General features: G+C 36.8%; 1 protein-coding gene across 1 annotated transcript in view; it reads left to right on the forward strand.

The window, feature by feature from the left end:
- CNTN5 (contactin 5) overlaps positions 1-15506 on the forward strand; it is a 220073-nt gene that overhangs the window by 197219 nt on the left and 7348 nt on the right. The window contains exon 18 of the mRNA XM_057370839.1: positions 9595-9704. Within this exon, the coding sequence (XP_057226822.1) occupies positions 9595-9704 (110 nt within the window). The remainder of the gene's footprint in view (positions 1-9594; positions 9705-15506) is intronic.

Here is a 15506-nt window from a genome sequence, read left to right on the forward strand (position 1 = left end):
GGGGGGAACAAACAACAAAAAACAACACTAACTTGTACTAGAAAAAACAATTTCTGTTTTGACAGGAGCCTGAGTATGTAAATTCCCATGCAYGAGAAAGGCAAATAAATTTTATCCACAAGAATATTTTGAGCAGCTCCATTATTGGAATTTATGAACTTGAGTTTTTCTTTACTATACTATCTTGAGTTATTCCACTGTGTCCTATTAAGAGAATAAAATAAGCAGAGTCCTAGTAGAGATGAGAGAGAATTCAGACTCTCTGTACAAAAAAGTCAAGTGAAGATAATGGTAGTTCAGGTGAAGCTCGAAAACATTAGTTTTATTTCATATTAAACCACAATAAATGTGTCATTTTGTAACCATGGTGTAGCAGACACCATCTACTACTGCTTTCTCAGAGTAATTGCAGAAGTTGGAGATGTTGTTTTTGATAAAAACTGTTCCAGTAATTTGGTTTTTTTCCACTTTTTGAATCAACATTACCAAGTACTCATATTTTTATAAAAACAATTACATTTTAAAATGCAAAAATTGACCAGTACAACTTGAAAATTGTACAGTTGATTTCCCTGTTCCTCAATGAAAACTGATACTATGAGACCAATAGTGATGTTTCTATTTTTTAATAATTTCATACTCTAATCATAAAGTTCATTGCAAATAAAGTTTTGCAAAGGAAGGGAGACAAACCCTTTACTTAAWTTTTTTTTAGTAGCAAAAGATGTTTTAACAGAAGCTGAATTCTGAATTGTAATAATGTATCCTCTTATACCTTAGCTTGTTATTTGGACAAGAGTGGAAATGGAATAATTAGTAATAACTAAATCTTTTTTCTATCAGTTCTTTTAAAATATGAACTTTACAAATGATCTTAGTAGAATTATTAAAATTAAATTTCTCTAKAAACCAACTTCTCTGATTTTAATTCAATAACTTTAAGCTACCTATCCATTATAGCTTTGTTAATTCAGTCTGTGTGTGTGTCAGTACATTAGACTTGTCTTTTGTAAGAGGAATTCTATGGGCCTAAATATTTTACAAGACTTATATTTCAGGGAAAATATGGGACGCTGTGACATCGCAGTGAAAAATTAATTTATAAAAAGCTTTTCTCCAGAAAAACCCAAGGTAATATACTGAGAATTTAAAGGAGWAATGAAACAGTTTATTACAGCTAKATTCTTGGCAATATGAAGATTGAGGACAATAGACATTGTAGTTTGCTATTAAATTGGGGAACTGCTTTTGAAAGAGGTATGGACTGTCTTGCTTAAGGAGCTAAACCACTGAAGGCACAATTTTTCAAGGATTTCTATTGAAGAGTAGATATTAAACACCGATTGACAGTACAATATATTATGGTCCTAGTGCTAATCCAGCAAACCCCTACCTTACTTGCTTTTCATCACACATTCAATTCACTGTTCAACAAGCATCTAGGAAAAGCAATAAGATAAAATTTTTAAAAATTAAGGGTTTATGTTMCATATTACATGTTTTYYCACATCTACAAATKGATCTACAATTATTTAATGTAGYRACAAGTTTGYCTAAGGAAGCCTAAAACATGTTGCYTCTGCTAAGTACACTGGAAAAAAYACAGTTTTCACAGAACAGGTTTTAAACCCCGAAGAAATCTCATATTTATTAAGAATTAATGCATCTCCTGTTACTGTATGACTGTGACAGCTTTCTGATTCACATTCAGAGCCTTTTTGTGGTGGGTCTGAGTTGTTCTTAAGCAGCTTGGCAAGTGGTATTGAGTAAGGTGTTCTCTCAGTGAACACTACAGATTGCCCTCTGATTACATAAAGTGATTCTGACTGAAGACCTTTTTTACATAGAGTGATTCTGACCTTTTTTCTGGAGGCAAAAGGCTTAAAACATTGCCTTCAGAGTAAAAAGACCCAGAAAATTTGCCCAAAATACTGAGCACTTTTTCAGAAGTAAATAGAGTGGCTAATAATTTTACTTCTATTAAGTCAGACCGTATAATAAAATCATAGAATTATTTGGGATGGAGGGGACCTTAAATATCATCAAGCTTTAACACACTCTGCCATGGGCAGAGAAACTTCCACTAGACCAGGCTGCTCAAAGCCCCATCCAACCGGGACTTGAACATTTTCAGGGATGGGGCATCCACAGCTTCTCTGGGCAACCTGTGTTGGTGTCTCACCACCCGCACAGTAATTAATTTCTTTCTAACAACTAATCTAAATCTCACCTCTTTTAGTTTAAATCCATTCCCCCTTGTCCTGTTACTATCTGCCTGTCTAAAGGAGCTCTTCCCTTTTTATAAACTTCCTGTAAGTATTGGAAGACTACCAGAGAGTCCCACCAGGGCCTTTTCTTYTCTGGGCTGAACTACCTCAGCTCTCTCAGTTTATCTTCATAGAAAAGGTGCTCCAGCCTTCTGATCAACTCTGTGCACCTCCTCTGCACCTGCTTTAATAGAAATCTTTCATGTCCTCAGGACCCCAGAGCTGGACACAGTACAAAACTAGACAGATAACCCATGGAGGAAAAAAGCAARTATGTGTGTGACTCTCTGGAAAAGTGAGCAAAGTATCCAGTCAGAAAGTTTGAAGGAGAAGCCTTTCCTGGACACCTTAGGAAAGGAAAAAAAGCAAGTTATCAAGGAGAAAAGAAGAAAAATAGAAGTCAGATTTAGTGATGTAAAAAGGGATAGTGACAGCCAAGAGGAAGTTCTGAGGAGGGAATGAGGATGATGCTCAGAAGATGCAGGATAGAAAAAGGATGCACAGTTACTTAAATAGGAAAGCAGAACAAAAGGAGACAGTAGACATTTCCAGCACCAGGGAAGGACTAACCTGAACCTCACATGAAGGAAAACTTTCATAACAGAAAGAGACAACTGAGTACATGGAGAACACGGCAAATTAGGCTACCTGCTGGGAGAAAGGCTGCAGTGTGCAGGCCTGAGGCTGAAAAGGATCAAGAACAGARCAGAGAGAAATCTTCTGACCATGTTTTCTGTCAGGAAAATAAAGTATCAGATTCATGCTAGAACATACTGAAACAGCACTGAAATTCAGTGCAGGTACAGATGATTTTTGTCTACAAAAAAACTAAAACAAAATCTTAAAGGCATTAGACATTGAAAATAAAGCAATGAACAAAAATAATTTTAGTACTGCTTGTTATAAGCATTTATGCATTCCTTTTTACTAGTGACTACATTCCACTTAAATACTGAGGTGCCAAGAATTCCGAGATTATGAATACAAGCTTTCATTATCAGGGAAAACCATGGGAATCTCTGTACATGACTAATCCAYTGGAAAATAAAACTGGGCAAATCATAAATATAGCAGTGGAGAAGGAATTAAGAGTGTGAAGATGAAAAGGCAAGAAGATGAAAAAGACTGTATTGATAACAGTGGTGCTCAAGCTGGCTTTCTGTTACAAGTATGGCTAGACAAAGTTTGAGCTACACAGGAAAGACAAAACAAAAGTAAAAAATTGGGTGTCATAACATTCTGATGATGTCACAACGTATCAGGAAATGCAAAACCAGTGTTTGGAACCTTGGGTTCCATGTAAATTTGGAAAAGGGCAATTTAAAAAGCTGGAAGTCAAACTAGAAGTCAGTTGCTGATTACCTGGATCAATTTGGATGCTGAGAAAGGCCTTTCTAATTGTTGATAAATATTACAGAATGCTGTTATTTATGAGAGAATTTAGCTGTTCAGAGTAGTTTGGATAGTAAAAACTAATTAGTAAGGACTAATGACCTTGTRTTCTGGCTGTGCTAATTAGCAGATTCTTTATCCAGCAGTGAGAAGAAATAACAGTACAATAGCCTTGTTCTGATGAATAATTAAGACGCTATAGAAAAACTGATCATAACATATAACAGTAGAACACATCATCATTAAAAACCAGGAAATTATTTTATAAACTGAAATTAATAGTTGAAACTAAGAATGGAAGTGTTGTGAAATGTCTCTGAGCCAAAGGTGTAAAATCTGTTTGATGTCTACACTGCAAGAAATGGTAYATCCCTGAGACAGCACATTACATCTGAGGATCTGTAGATGTACCCTCTAAAAGATATTTAAAATAAGAAAAAAGCACACATAATAAAGTGTAAATAATAAAAAGGATAAAAATAACACAAGTATAGGCAAAAGTTAAGGTTTGGTTATTTTTTTTTTAAGTTGGGAACATATATGAAGCATGAAAAAGTGAATTTAATGAGGCATTGATATTAAATATAATCATGGAATGGACAATAATAATGAAATATTTTATCATTTATTTTGAATAAGATTATAAAGACATAATAGCTAATAAGAATGTGAAAATTCAAACTTTTACATCTGTAGTGAAAACTTCTAGTATTGTCAATTGTCAGAGATTCAACTCTTTCCAAACCAAATWATGCAGAATTTGCTATTCAAATGTACCATAAATAAAATTTAAGCTGTTTTTCCACTCATGGAGATGGGGTAGAACTTATACACAAGAAAGATTCAAATGTTTTAATTTTCATCAGGGAATTATTCTGATAAAACTATCACATTTTGGGGCAGCACAAATTGCCCAGAGTTGATACAGATGATGGCAACAGTGTGATCCTCTATGGACAGCTGTATGTCCMTGCTCCAGCTGGTGCCTTGTCTCTCTCTGTCCCTATTTAGTTTGCAAATAYAGATGCAGCCTAAAAGCACAAGGATAAATATGAATTAGAGTACTCTACAGTACAGAAAATTGGTGAGAATTTAAAGGAAAAGAAATAAGCTTCGGGGAGAAAGAAGGAACCCAGCTGGTTTCAAGATGAGTTAGGTCTTTTATAAGGGTTTTTTTGTTAATGATYGTCACAACGGGTGATACAGGATTAGTTCTGTTCATTTCATATCTAATTTCTCCTTCAGGCACCTGACAGAATTATCTTCACAACAATTGAAAGATCTATAATTTTGATAAATGGAGTAGTCAATACTACCAAACACTCTATGCAGGAGATAGAAAGCCCTGAGCAACACAAGTTAAAGCCTGAAGACTCTCCTCTCATACTCACTGTTCCAAACATCCTGAGGGACCCCAGATGCATTTCTGTAACACAAGATGCCACAATACTGCATGGAGCTTTTGTTCTAGCTTTGCATGSGTTGCTGGTAATTCATTGAGCCAGTGGAGATCCAAAGCTCTTAGCTGTCTCAAAGGCAAAGGACCATACAACAAAAAGTCTTTGCAATTTTGCTTCTTCATGACTTTTAGACATTTTGCATATGGCCAGCTAGTGGATTATTTTGTATTAAACAAGACACTGYAGAGTGAAGGATTGTTCTGGTAAGACCCATCTCCTCTCAGTTCTGCCCATGTTTAGATAAATAAATTATGATTTCCTTTCCATTAAGAGTAAATAATATGCAATAACACACTTTGAAATAGAGCCTCAATGTCTTCAATTAAAATCTTCATTTCATGAAGTGAAGTCCTGTGATTAATTTCACAACTAAAGCTGAGCTACTTGTGGTTTAGATGAACCTTAAAACTAATAAATTGGCAGATTAGCTGTAAACTACAGAGGGTTGTTTCCTGATCCTGCCAGATGATCTGTCTGGAGACATCCTGTGAGAGCACAGCTAGAGCGCTCTCCAATGACTTTTTAGGGAATGAAATCACAGTCCTGACACACAAGAGTTTATTAAGAGCTCCTCTGGTCAATGGCACTAGGCCCATGGGAAAGCAGATGTGCAATCAATATAATGGGCACATCCCATCCCCATGTGCTGAGGGTAACTGTTTGCCATGTCACTGATGGAAATGAACCATTGTATTCATGAAGATGGCAACTTCCATGGTAAAGTCTCCATGGAATAAGGCAGCTCCTTATCCCSAGGTGACACTGCTGTGTGATAAATYTKGGTTATTCCATAGGGAAAGGAGAGCCACAGCAGAATGTACACTGTTAAAAAGTGTGCAGCAGAACATTATTAGAGTAGGAGACTTCAGAAGTTCCACCTGACAAGGAAGAGTATTTCAGCATTAAATCAAAAATATTCAGGGCAGAGGTCTGCACTGGTAGCTCAATTCAACACTCATCTAATTTTTTTTTTTTTTTTAAAGTCCTCAGCAAAGACAGTGGTCAGAGGGAAGGTGAAAATAGAAAAGTGAGAATTCCAAAGGTCTGCCCTGGAAACAGTAATCTGGTTTCTGCCATTGTGGAGTTTGGGTATATTTTCCCYTTTGAGCACAAGATTCTGGAGAAAGTTCTGTATTCTGCAGGCAAACCATTTCACTGCAGATCTGGGGTAGTCCCCCTTTTCTTAGGAATGGAAAAAATCTACTGAAGGTTCTCTGATTTGGATGATAGTCCCTGTAGCTATTTCTAGCAGGGAAGCAAATGCTACTACTTTCTTTACAGGTTGACACATGAGGAATAAATTTTCCTGATGTTCCCTCTGATATATCTCTTGTGGATTTTTCCACAGAGAGGCATTATCACAGAAATAGATCCTGGCTGAAGTCCCAAAATCTCAGCTATGAGGAACTGCCTGCAGTCATAATGTAATTTCTCAGACTGAGGTTCTTAGATTAGAATGAGAGCTCACATTTTGAATAAGACTACTAAAAACTCTTTTTGGAATCAAAATAAGAACTCAACAGATATGAAGTGATTGGTGGGGAGTTCTGACTGAGGCTCTGTTCCACAGAATAATTAAAACAACAAAAATTTGAGTTGGCTCTTAGACTTGTTTTTAAGGTACTTCATGTGGAAATCCTTAAGGATTAATATTTCAGAAAAACAGAACAGTTTGCAGTCAAAAACAGGTAAAACACACTGAGGGCTAGTAACTAATTCTTTAYTTTCCAGTGTGTAAATTCAGGGTTCCCTCTGTGAACATTAGATCAATGCAATTAGTGTAAATGCATGTCCTGCAATTTTACAGCCATCCCAAAGACCAACATGTTGATCATGTTTCCTTAAAGTGTGACTGTAGCACGTGAAAAGACAATGTTTCATGGACGTTGCACACAGCATTATGAGAATTTGCTGTGCAGCATCTTTAATTCAAACAGGGAATATTAAAGGACTATTAAAGATGTCTRCTCTTTTTCCTTTTTTTCAGGAAATATGACCTCTAGGTAGACACTTACAGGCTAAGCATAATGACAAGATCAGAAGAAAAGAACATGATTATAGCATCAGTGATCATAATAGAAAAAGCTAATGAACCTATCAAACTTATCATTAGTTTTAGACACAGAGGATAAAGCATGACATTGGAGTGAACTACAGACTGTATTGTATCACCTGAAATTATATGGTCCTCATCATATCTGAATCAATAAAAAATGCTATTTAGGCTCCAAAAACTTTCCGACAGTCATAATGTATCTTATTCCCAGATATATAATTTCTGTTGTTTTGCTGAACACTATTCTCAGTGTCTACTATCAGTGAAACTGCAGAGAATTATTTCTGAATACGTGAGAAATACATTTTCTTCACATAAAAAAAAATCCTATTTCTGCTCCATTTGTTGAAAACAATTTTTGAAATATCAGAAAATATTCTATGCTTCTATTCAAGCAATATATAAACCACTCCTAGTGAATGCTATGAAGAGGAAATGATACCTACATTTATAGAAAATGTAAAGTCTGCCAACCAACATTTTGTGTACATCTCAAATTATTTATCCCACTGCAATCTTTTCTGACAACAAGGTAATTGCTTCAATAATACAAAAACTAGAAAATAGCTTTTGCCACACAAATCTTAGTAGTACATAAAATAGAAAGCAGGATGTAACTGTTGAACAGAAAAAACATATTATGAGCAATATATTTCTTCATAGCACAATTCTTTCAGTATTGAAATCGAAAGATCATTTTTCTTGTTCCTGAAGATATTTTTTTCATTCTTTGTAACCTAAAAAGTTCCAAACATATTTTATACTTATTAATATTGCCCATTGTTGGCAAACACCACTTTGTATCACATCAGAATTATATCTTCTCTTCAGATGTAAATAAGAGATAAAAAAAAAAAAAACAAACATTGAAAGTGTGACATCAAAAAGGATGAAATATTTGTATAAGCCATGTCAAAAAATTTTTAGGGAAACAAAGCCAGAACAAAGTCTGCAATATGATCAAAGAGGGTAGCTAGTGAGTCAACCCTGATATTAGGTATCCTASATATTGGGTGGTTTCATCACTGAGAAAAATATTTTATCTCAGGCTGTTCTGCAAGGAAACTCCTTTTCTGCMACCCTGCTAAACAAGTCCCAAAAAAAAMCCSWTTTYCMRRAAMYYYTTKRAKKKKYYYCCTATAACATAAAAGCCAAGACCTCTTCCTGCCCTTCAGGAACAGATCAACACATTATAATGTAATGAGTAACGTTAGGCAAAGGAAGAAATCGCAGGCTCTGTGACTACAGGGGAATGTGGATTCACCTTTTTGCTGAGCTAGTGAACTACACCAGAAAGGTGGAGGAATGCCCTATTGTGTGCTCCACAGTATATGTTCAAGCCTTGCCTCCACAGCTTAAGAAAATTTTCAGTCRCATTTAGGTAATAAGGCAAAAGACGTGCAAGATTTTCTTAATTCATGTCCCAGGTTCATATGAGATRATTTTTGGACACTTGTCACTCCCAGTGTACTGTAACAGGTGATACAAGKGAATAGTGGGGTGCTCAATAGCCTGTCATGGAAAACCTCTAGGGACCTTTACCCARCTTCCCAGGCACTTGTGGAAGCTGGACTGGTGTGGTGTATAAAGCATCCTCCAGCCCTCTGCCTCCACTGAGCCCCTGACTGTTCCCCAGCATCACCAAAGCACACCACCATTAGCCTGGCTGGAGCACAGGAAGGGTCCTCTGCTCCAGAGAATCAGGGGGCCCAGACTGCAGTGTCTTATGAATAGCATGAAGATGGAAACATGGACATAGGGCTGATGGTAACAACACAGATAATCAGAGGGACTTGGTGCCTTCATTAAAATCTGCACCCCAGAACTAAAGCAGTAAACCCCTCACAGCACAGAGAAGGTGGTACATCCCAAACACTGGTGCCTGTGACTTCAAGGACATAATAATAAAGTCCTTAAAAAAAAAAAAATCTTTTACATAGCTTTTCACTACAGTGCTGGGTATCACTTCTTACTCTGTATTGCCCCAGGGCAGGTCTGACTGAGCAYCCCAGCAAAGCATTGCTCATCCTGAGCTGACAGAATGGCACTAAGAAGCCACAAATAGAATGAATGCTCCATTTACTGCTGCAGTTAGGGCTGTGAAAGGGGTGTGTGGAGGCAGGGGACACATATACAAATATTAAAGCTTTTTTAAAAAACCATAGACAAGAGATTCTTTCACAGTTTGCTGCACCCATCATCAGTGATGAGATATTGATGTAGCATGACACAAATAAAGAAACACAACAGTAATAATCTCTTCATCTTGTTCASTTTTTCATGTTCCCCCTAAGTGTCATACCTTCTTGTGAGTGTTAAGGTAGAATAAAGGAAGTAAATGACAGTTTCAGATGGAGTGTTTTTGATAAATACAAGCTGTTACWGTGGAGGTTTATTGTTTCAATTTTTCTTAATACAGAACCCACTGCTGCTCCCGTCGATGTCAAAGCGACGAGTTTGTCTGTATCAGAGATTCTTGTTGCGTGGAAACATATTAAAGAAAGTCTAGGAAGACCACAGGGATTCGAGGTATGAGCACAGAATATCGTAATGAGAAGTCTTGTTGCTTTCGCGAGTGTTGCATTCTGTTAGCATGTGAAGTAGTGAAACTTCAATAGGAATTATGCTCATTTTAGCATACGTACCAGTAGCTGGAGAACAACGGTCACAGCTGTAGCACCTGAACATTTTTTTATTTCTTTGTGCTTGAAAACTGTTCAACACCAGTTCTTATAACATCTCTTTGTCACTTCAAAGAGAGCTGAAAGAACTGCAAGTGACCCGGCATGCATCATTCACGGGCTGGGGAAAATTAGGTATTGACTGTGTCCAGCTCTAAGCCACCAGTTCAAACTTGTTATTTACTGACAGCAATCAACGAAGAGAAGGGAGAGAGCCTCTGCCTCCATGTGCTCTCATCCCGCAGTGGCCGAGGGACATCTGCTGGGCAGACGGCGGGATGTCAGGAGGGGAAGCCGCAGCTGCACAGTCCATAACTAAAACTCTGCTTGGAGACAGCCCTTCCCGACCTGRGAGAGTGAACCAGCCCTGGCAGGAYCTCCTTGCACTTTTGGATACAGTTTRGAATCCAACYCTCCCGGAACAGATCAGACCTTCTWGTACACCTCTCTATKCTTTTGGGCCACCACGACCCACCCTGACCTTGTGGGTCAGGCTGTGCTGATCCTCATGAAATAGTCCAGCTAAAACAAATTAACTGATTTTGGGAAACAGGTTATTTGTCCTKCTTTAGACCTTCAGACAGTGCTGACTCATTCCTGATTCTCTACAGTAACCCTGAAAAGAGGGAAACACACAGGTCTGAGGCAGACACAGATCATGTGGGGTCTAAAGATATCTTGTGATCTACCAGCACAGGGTGTGTTCTTGGTAGCATGTCTGGACAAACCCAAGGGCTGATGACCGTCACCATTAGCGTTAGGAATGAAATGTAGGTGTCAGGGCAATGTCAGAGCCAACAGCTTCTCCACTTCTGCCGCAGGCTGGGCAGCCGTGACCAGGGGAGCACATTTACCTTATAGCTCAGATGCAGCCAGTTCAAATTTTTTAACCTGTTTCTGTGGCCTGTTGCTATATTGGGTAGCCATATSTTTATTACTACCTAGCACAGTTCAAATGGGCTGTGACTCTGGCATGTCCCCTCAGGTCTAGCATTTTTTCAGGTCTTTTTCCCATTTATGTCTCCATGCTGAACTCTGCAAGCCCTCTGTCAGTTCTCTTTCATTCTTCTTTTCTCCCTCTTCTTCCTTACATTAAATATGTTTCTATTCCTTTGCTCGTAGCTTGCTTCACGAAGCAAAAGTGATATTTGACCCTTTTGCCTTTAAGCCTGCTATCTATAAAGAGAATAAAACTGTATCTGATAGAGATCATATTCATCTTGCACATACTATCCCTCTCCAGGTTGAAGTGTTCTACTTGTTACTAACCTGACTTCAATCTTGAGACCAGTCTTTCATCATCTTAAATAACTTACTTCCTGCACCTTGTATTTTTTTTCTTTTCAGAAAGGTGGTTGTTTTGTTGAGGTTTTTTTTTTTTTTTCAGATATCGTAACATCTTTTGAAATTCACCTGCTGTTTTCACTCTTAACCTCATTCCATCAATCAAAACGATTCTCAAAATGTTCTATTAAATTTGTTGCATATTTAAAAATTAAAAATAKATTTTCTTTCTAAAACTGAAATTTATTTCCCCATAAACTTTCTCTTTCATAAGAGAAAGTTCTCTAGTCATAAGAGAATATTTCCCCACAAACTTTCTCTTTCCGTAGCTTTCCAGGTGTCTCCTGGCAATAGATGGCTGTCACAGGTAGGACAGTGGGCTTTCTTTGTGTCAGAGGTGGTCTTCTGCACTTGGAAAGTGCTCTGACCTTTGGAGTTTAGCATACTCTGACCCAAAGAGTAATACTTGCCTGCTGTACGTCTCTCACAGATTTCTTGGGAACAAATTTGAAAATGCCCATTGATACAGGAGAAGTTACTAACAGTGAAACTTATTAATAACTTGGCTCCTCACTGTGCTGCACGCCAATTTTRGGATTATAGCATGAAGATTACAGAGTAAATATTTCAAGCCAMGATTGACATAACAAAAAAAWTAAATACAAAACCACTTMATTTCTCCCTTCTATSTCCTCTCTCAAAGGAATTAAWGGAGCCTTCTAAACAGTAGTACCTTTTAAGGTACTATATTAGTCTAGGGATATGAGGGTGGTTTTTTTCTCCCCACCTCATTTGCCCCCATCCTGCCCTTTCCATCTTTGTTCATTTAGCCAGAATTCCTCTGCCCACTTTCTGACAGACAAATCTTTTATGGAGTAGTTTGCTCTTTTTTGTCTTCTCAGGAATAATTACAACCTGAGTAGCACTTATTCAATAAACATAAAAGTAAATGTTGCTATTCTGCACTATTCAGCAGGAGATAATACCATCTAAGAATGGTATCGCTAAATCTTTTCAGTTGCATTTTTGGGAAGGAGCTCATTAAAAAGGAGATAATGACTTATAGAATCAGTACAGTGCATTAAAATGTTCACTTAGGTACACCAAGGACACCCTATTAGCCCAATTTTCCTAATATACTGACAGTTTCCCTTCAAAGAATCCCTACAGCACAGAAAGAAATGGTGTCTGTGTAGGAAGACATTGTGGCTAAAATCCACCCCTCCCAAAAAAACCCAGAAGTAGAGAGCAGCTTTATGCTTTCCATATCATTCACTTTCTTAAGTCTCACTTAAGAAATTTTAAGTCTCACTTTTAATTTCACGACTGATTCTGAAAGTTCATCCTATGTACAGCATAGTGCAAAACAAAGCCTATAGTACTCCTTTAATCCACAAACAGCAAAGAGATAATGTACAGAAATCTAGTAGTTTTGATTAAAGAATGAATGATCTCCTTTTTATTTTTTTTTTTTTAATTTCTTAATGTCGAATTATTGTGGATCACAAGGAGTTGCCTTCAATTCAAGCTGAATGCAAAACAATCTGACTAACCACTCTGTTTTTATGTCTCAATTCGTATTCTGCCTGCAGTCATCACAGCAGTGACAACCTCCTACACAGTCTTCACATTTCTGGCCTTTTGGCAACAGCATTATACAAGGGGCAGCTATTTTCTTAACACTTGAATGTTTGGGCTTTAATCAACAAAAGTGACAGAATATTTACTATGTAYGGACAAGTTCACAGTGACCCACTTTCACTCTGGCCCTGTTTGCACTTTGTACTAAGGAGTAATGAAAGGCAAAGKAACTTGTCCAATTTCACATTGTCATCCTTGAAAGGCAGTGTTAACTGTTATGTCACATGAGTTTTATGCAAGGTTTCCTGTGGTCATTTGCATCTTCCAAAGCACATATTATTCCTAACTTCAGTACAGGTTTGTCAGCTGTCCACCCGACCTTACTAAATATATGCCAGCCATAGTCTGATAAAGCAGAAGCAGATCAAAAACTTTGCCAGATTTGTGGAAAAAAATATAGTGTGTTGTTCATACTTATTGTTTGGAATCTATAAGCTGAAGGTTATAAAATCCATTTGAGCCCTAGGCAGTATTTTCTTTGTCATTCTCTATGGGTAAGGAAGGAAAACAGAAAGAATTACTGGCTGGTAGAAGAGATATTTTGTTTTTCTTTTTTCTCTTTGAGAAAGACAAGCCTAATGCAAAAGTACAAATTACAAGGCTCATGTCTTTTTCATTGGAATTCCCCTAAGGGATAAGAGTTTGGCGAATATAATCAAAAGATCAATTGAAACAAACAAATAAACAAAAAAACAGAAATAACAAAAACATAAAAGATAAAAAAAAAATTAAAATCTTGAGTGCCATTTTCAGAGATGATTGCTTGGCTTAACAACTTGGTATACCATATTATGTCTTTTCAAAGGAATTTGCTCAATGTTTTGCTGTTTCATAGCTGTACTTTATCCATTTTTATAATTGAACAAAAAATTATATCTACACGGTACTGGATTTTTTTTTAATTTATTTAGTGAAGTACACCTTGAGGTAATTTAGAAAGAGCATATAAATATTTTAACCACAGCTAGGAAAAGCAAGACAGAAAAAAAAAATTGGTAGTTTGTTAGCTTAAATACCTATTTACCAGATGTAATTTTTAGAATTAACAAATTCTCCCAAAAACTAAATTAACAATTGGATGAGTTTATGTACAAGTCAGTTTTGCGTACACAGTTACTCATGTTCTGATTCTAAAACCTCCAAAGTCCTGAAGACGAGAAGCAGGAGTTTATCGCAGAGCAGAACTGTTCTCATGCCCTCAGAGTATGGATCACACCCTGGATCTTTCATGAGGGCTTCAAGAGTGCAATATTCTTTGTAATGTCCATATTATGGGTTGTTTGTTATGATTAGCAATGAATCGGGAGCTTTTCAGGGGTTTTATTGCTTAAAATCACAAAGCTTAGATTTTTTTTTTTTTTTTATAAGTAAATGCAACTAGATATTTACAATGGTCCTTGAGGTTTATATCAAATATCAGTTTTCATCCCATGGGTCTGCAGGACCTAAGGAAAGAGGTAGAGAATGTAAGTTGCTCCAGAGCATGAGAGTACTGTACTGTTTTGTTTCTCCTTTTTAGTCAGCAGTTATTTTGGTGAGAGGGAAGGGCCTGATCTTTTTTCAGGAACCTCTTGTCTTTGTTCTGAAGGACAGTGACATCAGTGTCATGAAATGATGCAAAAARCACCTCTTCTGTCCTAAGTGCTCCCTTATACCATTGCATCAATATTATCATGGCTTCCATTTGCCAGTTAAAGGAACTTATACGTTTTCTAATAATGCTAATTAAAATACTTTTTATGAAATCTGAAACATGGTGCAGGTTTTGTCAGGGCTACCAACAGTCCTTTCATCTCACTGCTCTTTCTGCCCTGGTACTTTCATTACTCTGCGATCTCTTCAAGTCCATTTTTGATTGTATCAGGACTGTTGATATTGATAAGTGCTCAAAGTGCCCAGGAAAGCTTGTGTGTTTTGTCCACTTTGATTCMTTCTATTTAATTTAGGCTCTTACTTGATATCCTTTATTTGTAGCTTTAATTGCCTGTGGTAAACAGAAAGAATACCCAGCCAATAACTCTTGACTTTACTGCATTTAGTGAAGAGGATGTGCAATTATATCAGATTAATTTATGGCAAAGAATGCAAACCTAGGAATCAACTATGGAAAAAGAGTAATATTATTTAAGGTACCTTTTCACCTAAAACTTCAAGGAATTAGCCTGTAATTATTAGAGGAATAAACATTTTAGACAAAATAATTTTTAATATGAAGATTTACTTTTAACCACTGCTTAACCCACAATCTGGACAAAGCAAATTGCATGTTCCTGAATCTCCTCTATCTGCTTTCTCTCCAGCTCAAAAGGATGGGTTTCTAGGAATCAGATATCAAAGCTTACAAATTTTTGACTAAAAAAAGGACAACAATAAGTCCAGCAAAAAATGTAAAACCTCACCAACAACAATGCATTAAAGAGATCAAATGCGTTCTTTCCCCCTTTTTCTTTCATCTTTCAAATATGGGCTACTATTTTGTGGTTTATGCTTCATGTTATTATCAATATTTAAAGTTACCATTTATGAAAACCTGCTCTTTGTTCTAAATCCTTTCTGAGAAGTATAAATTAAGGTTACCGAAAACATCATTGAAACAACAAATACACAGAAATGTAAATAAAGAAACCCTTTATTTTAAGATAGATGATCCTTACTTTTATACACCAGAAATATTTTAATTTCAGTTCAAATCAGTGTAAATCTCCACACCATCTACCTCAGTCTC

Source organism: Malurus melanocephalus, unplaced genomic scaffold (assembly GCF_030028575.1).
Source record: "Malurus melanocephalus ecotype Western Australia unplaced genomic scaffold, MMel_1.1 scaffold_134, whole genome shotgun sequence".
Lineage (NCBI taxonomy): Eukaryota > Metazoa > Chordata > Aves > Passeriformes > Maluridae > Malurus > Malurus melanocephalus.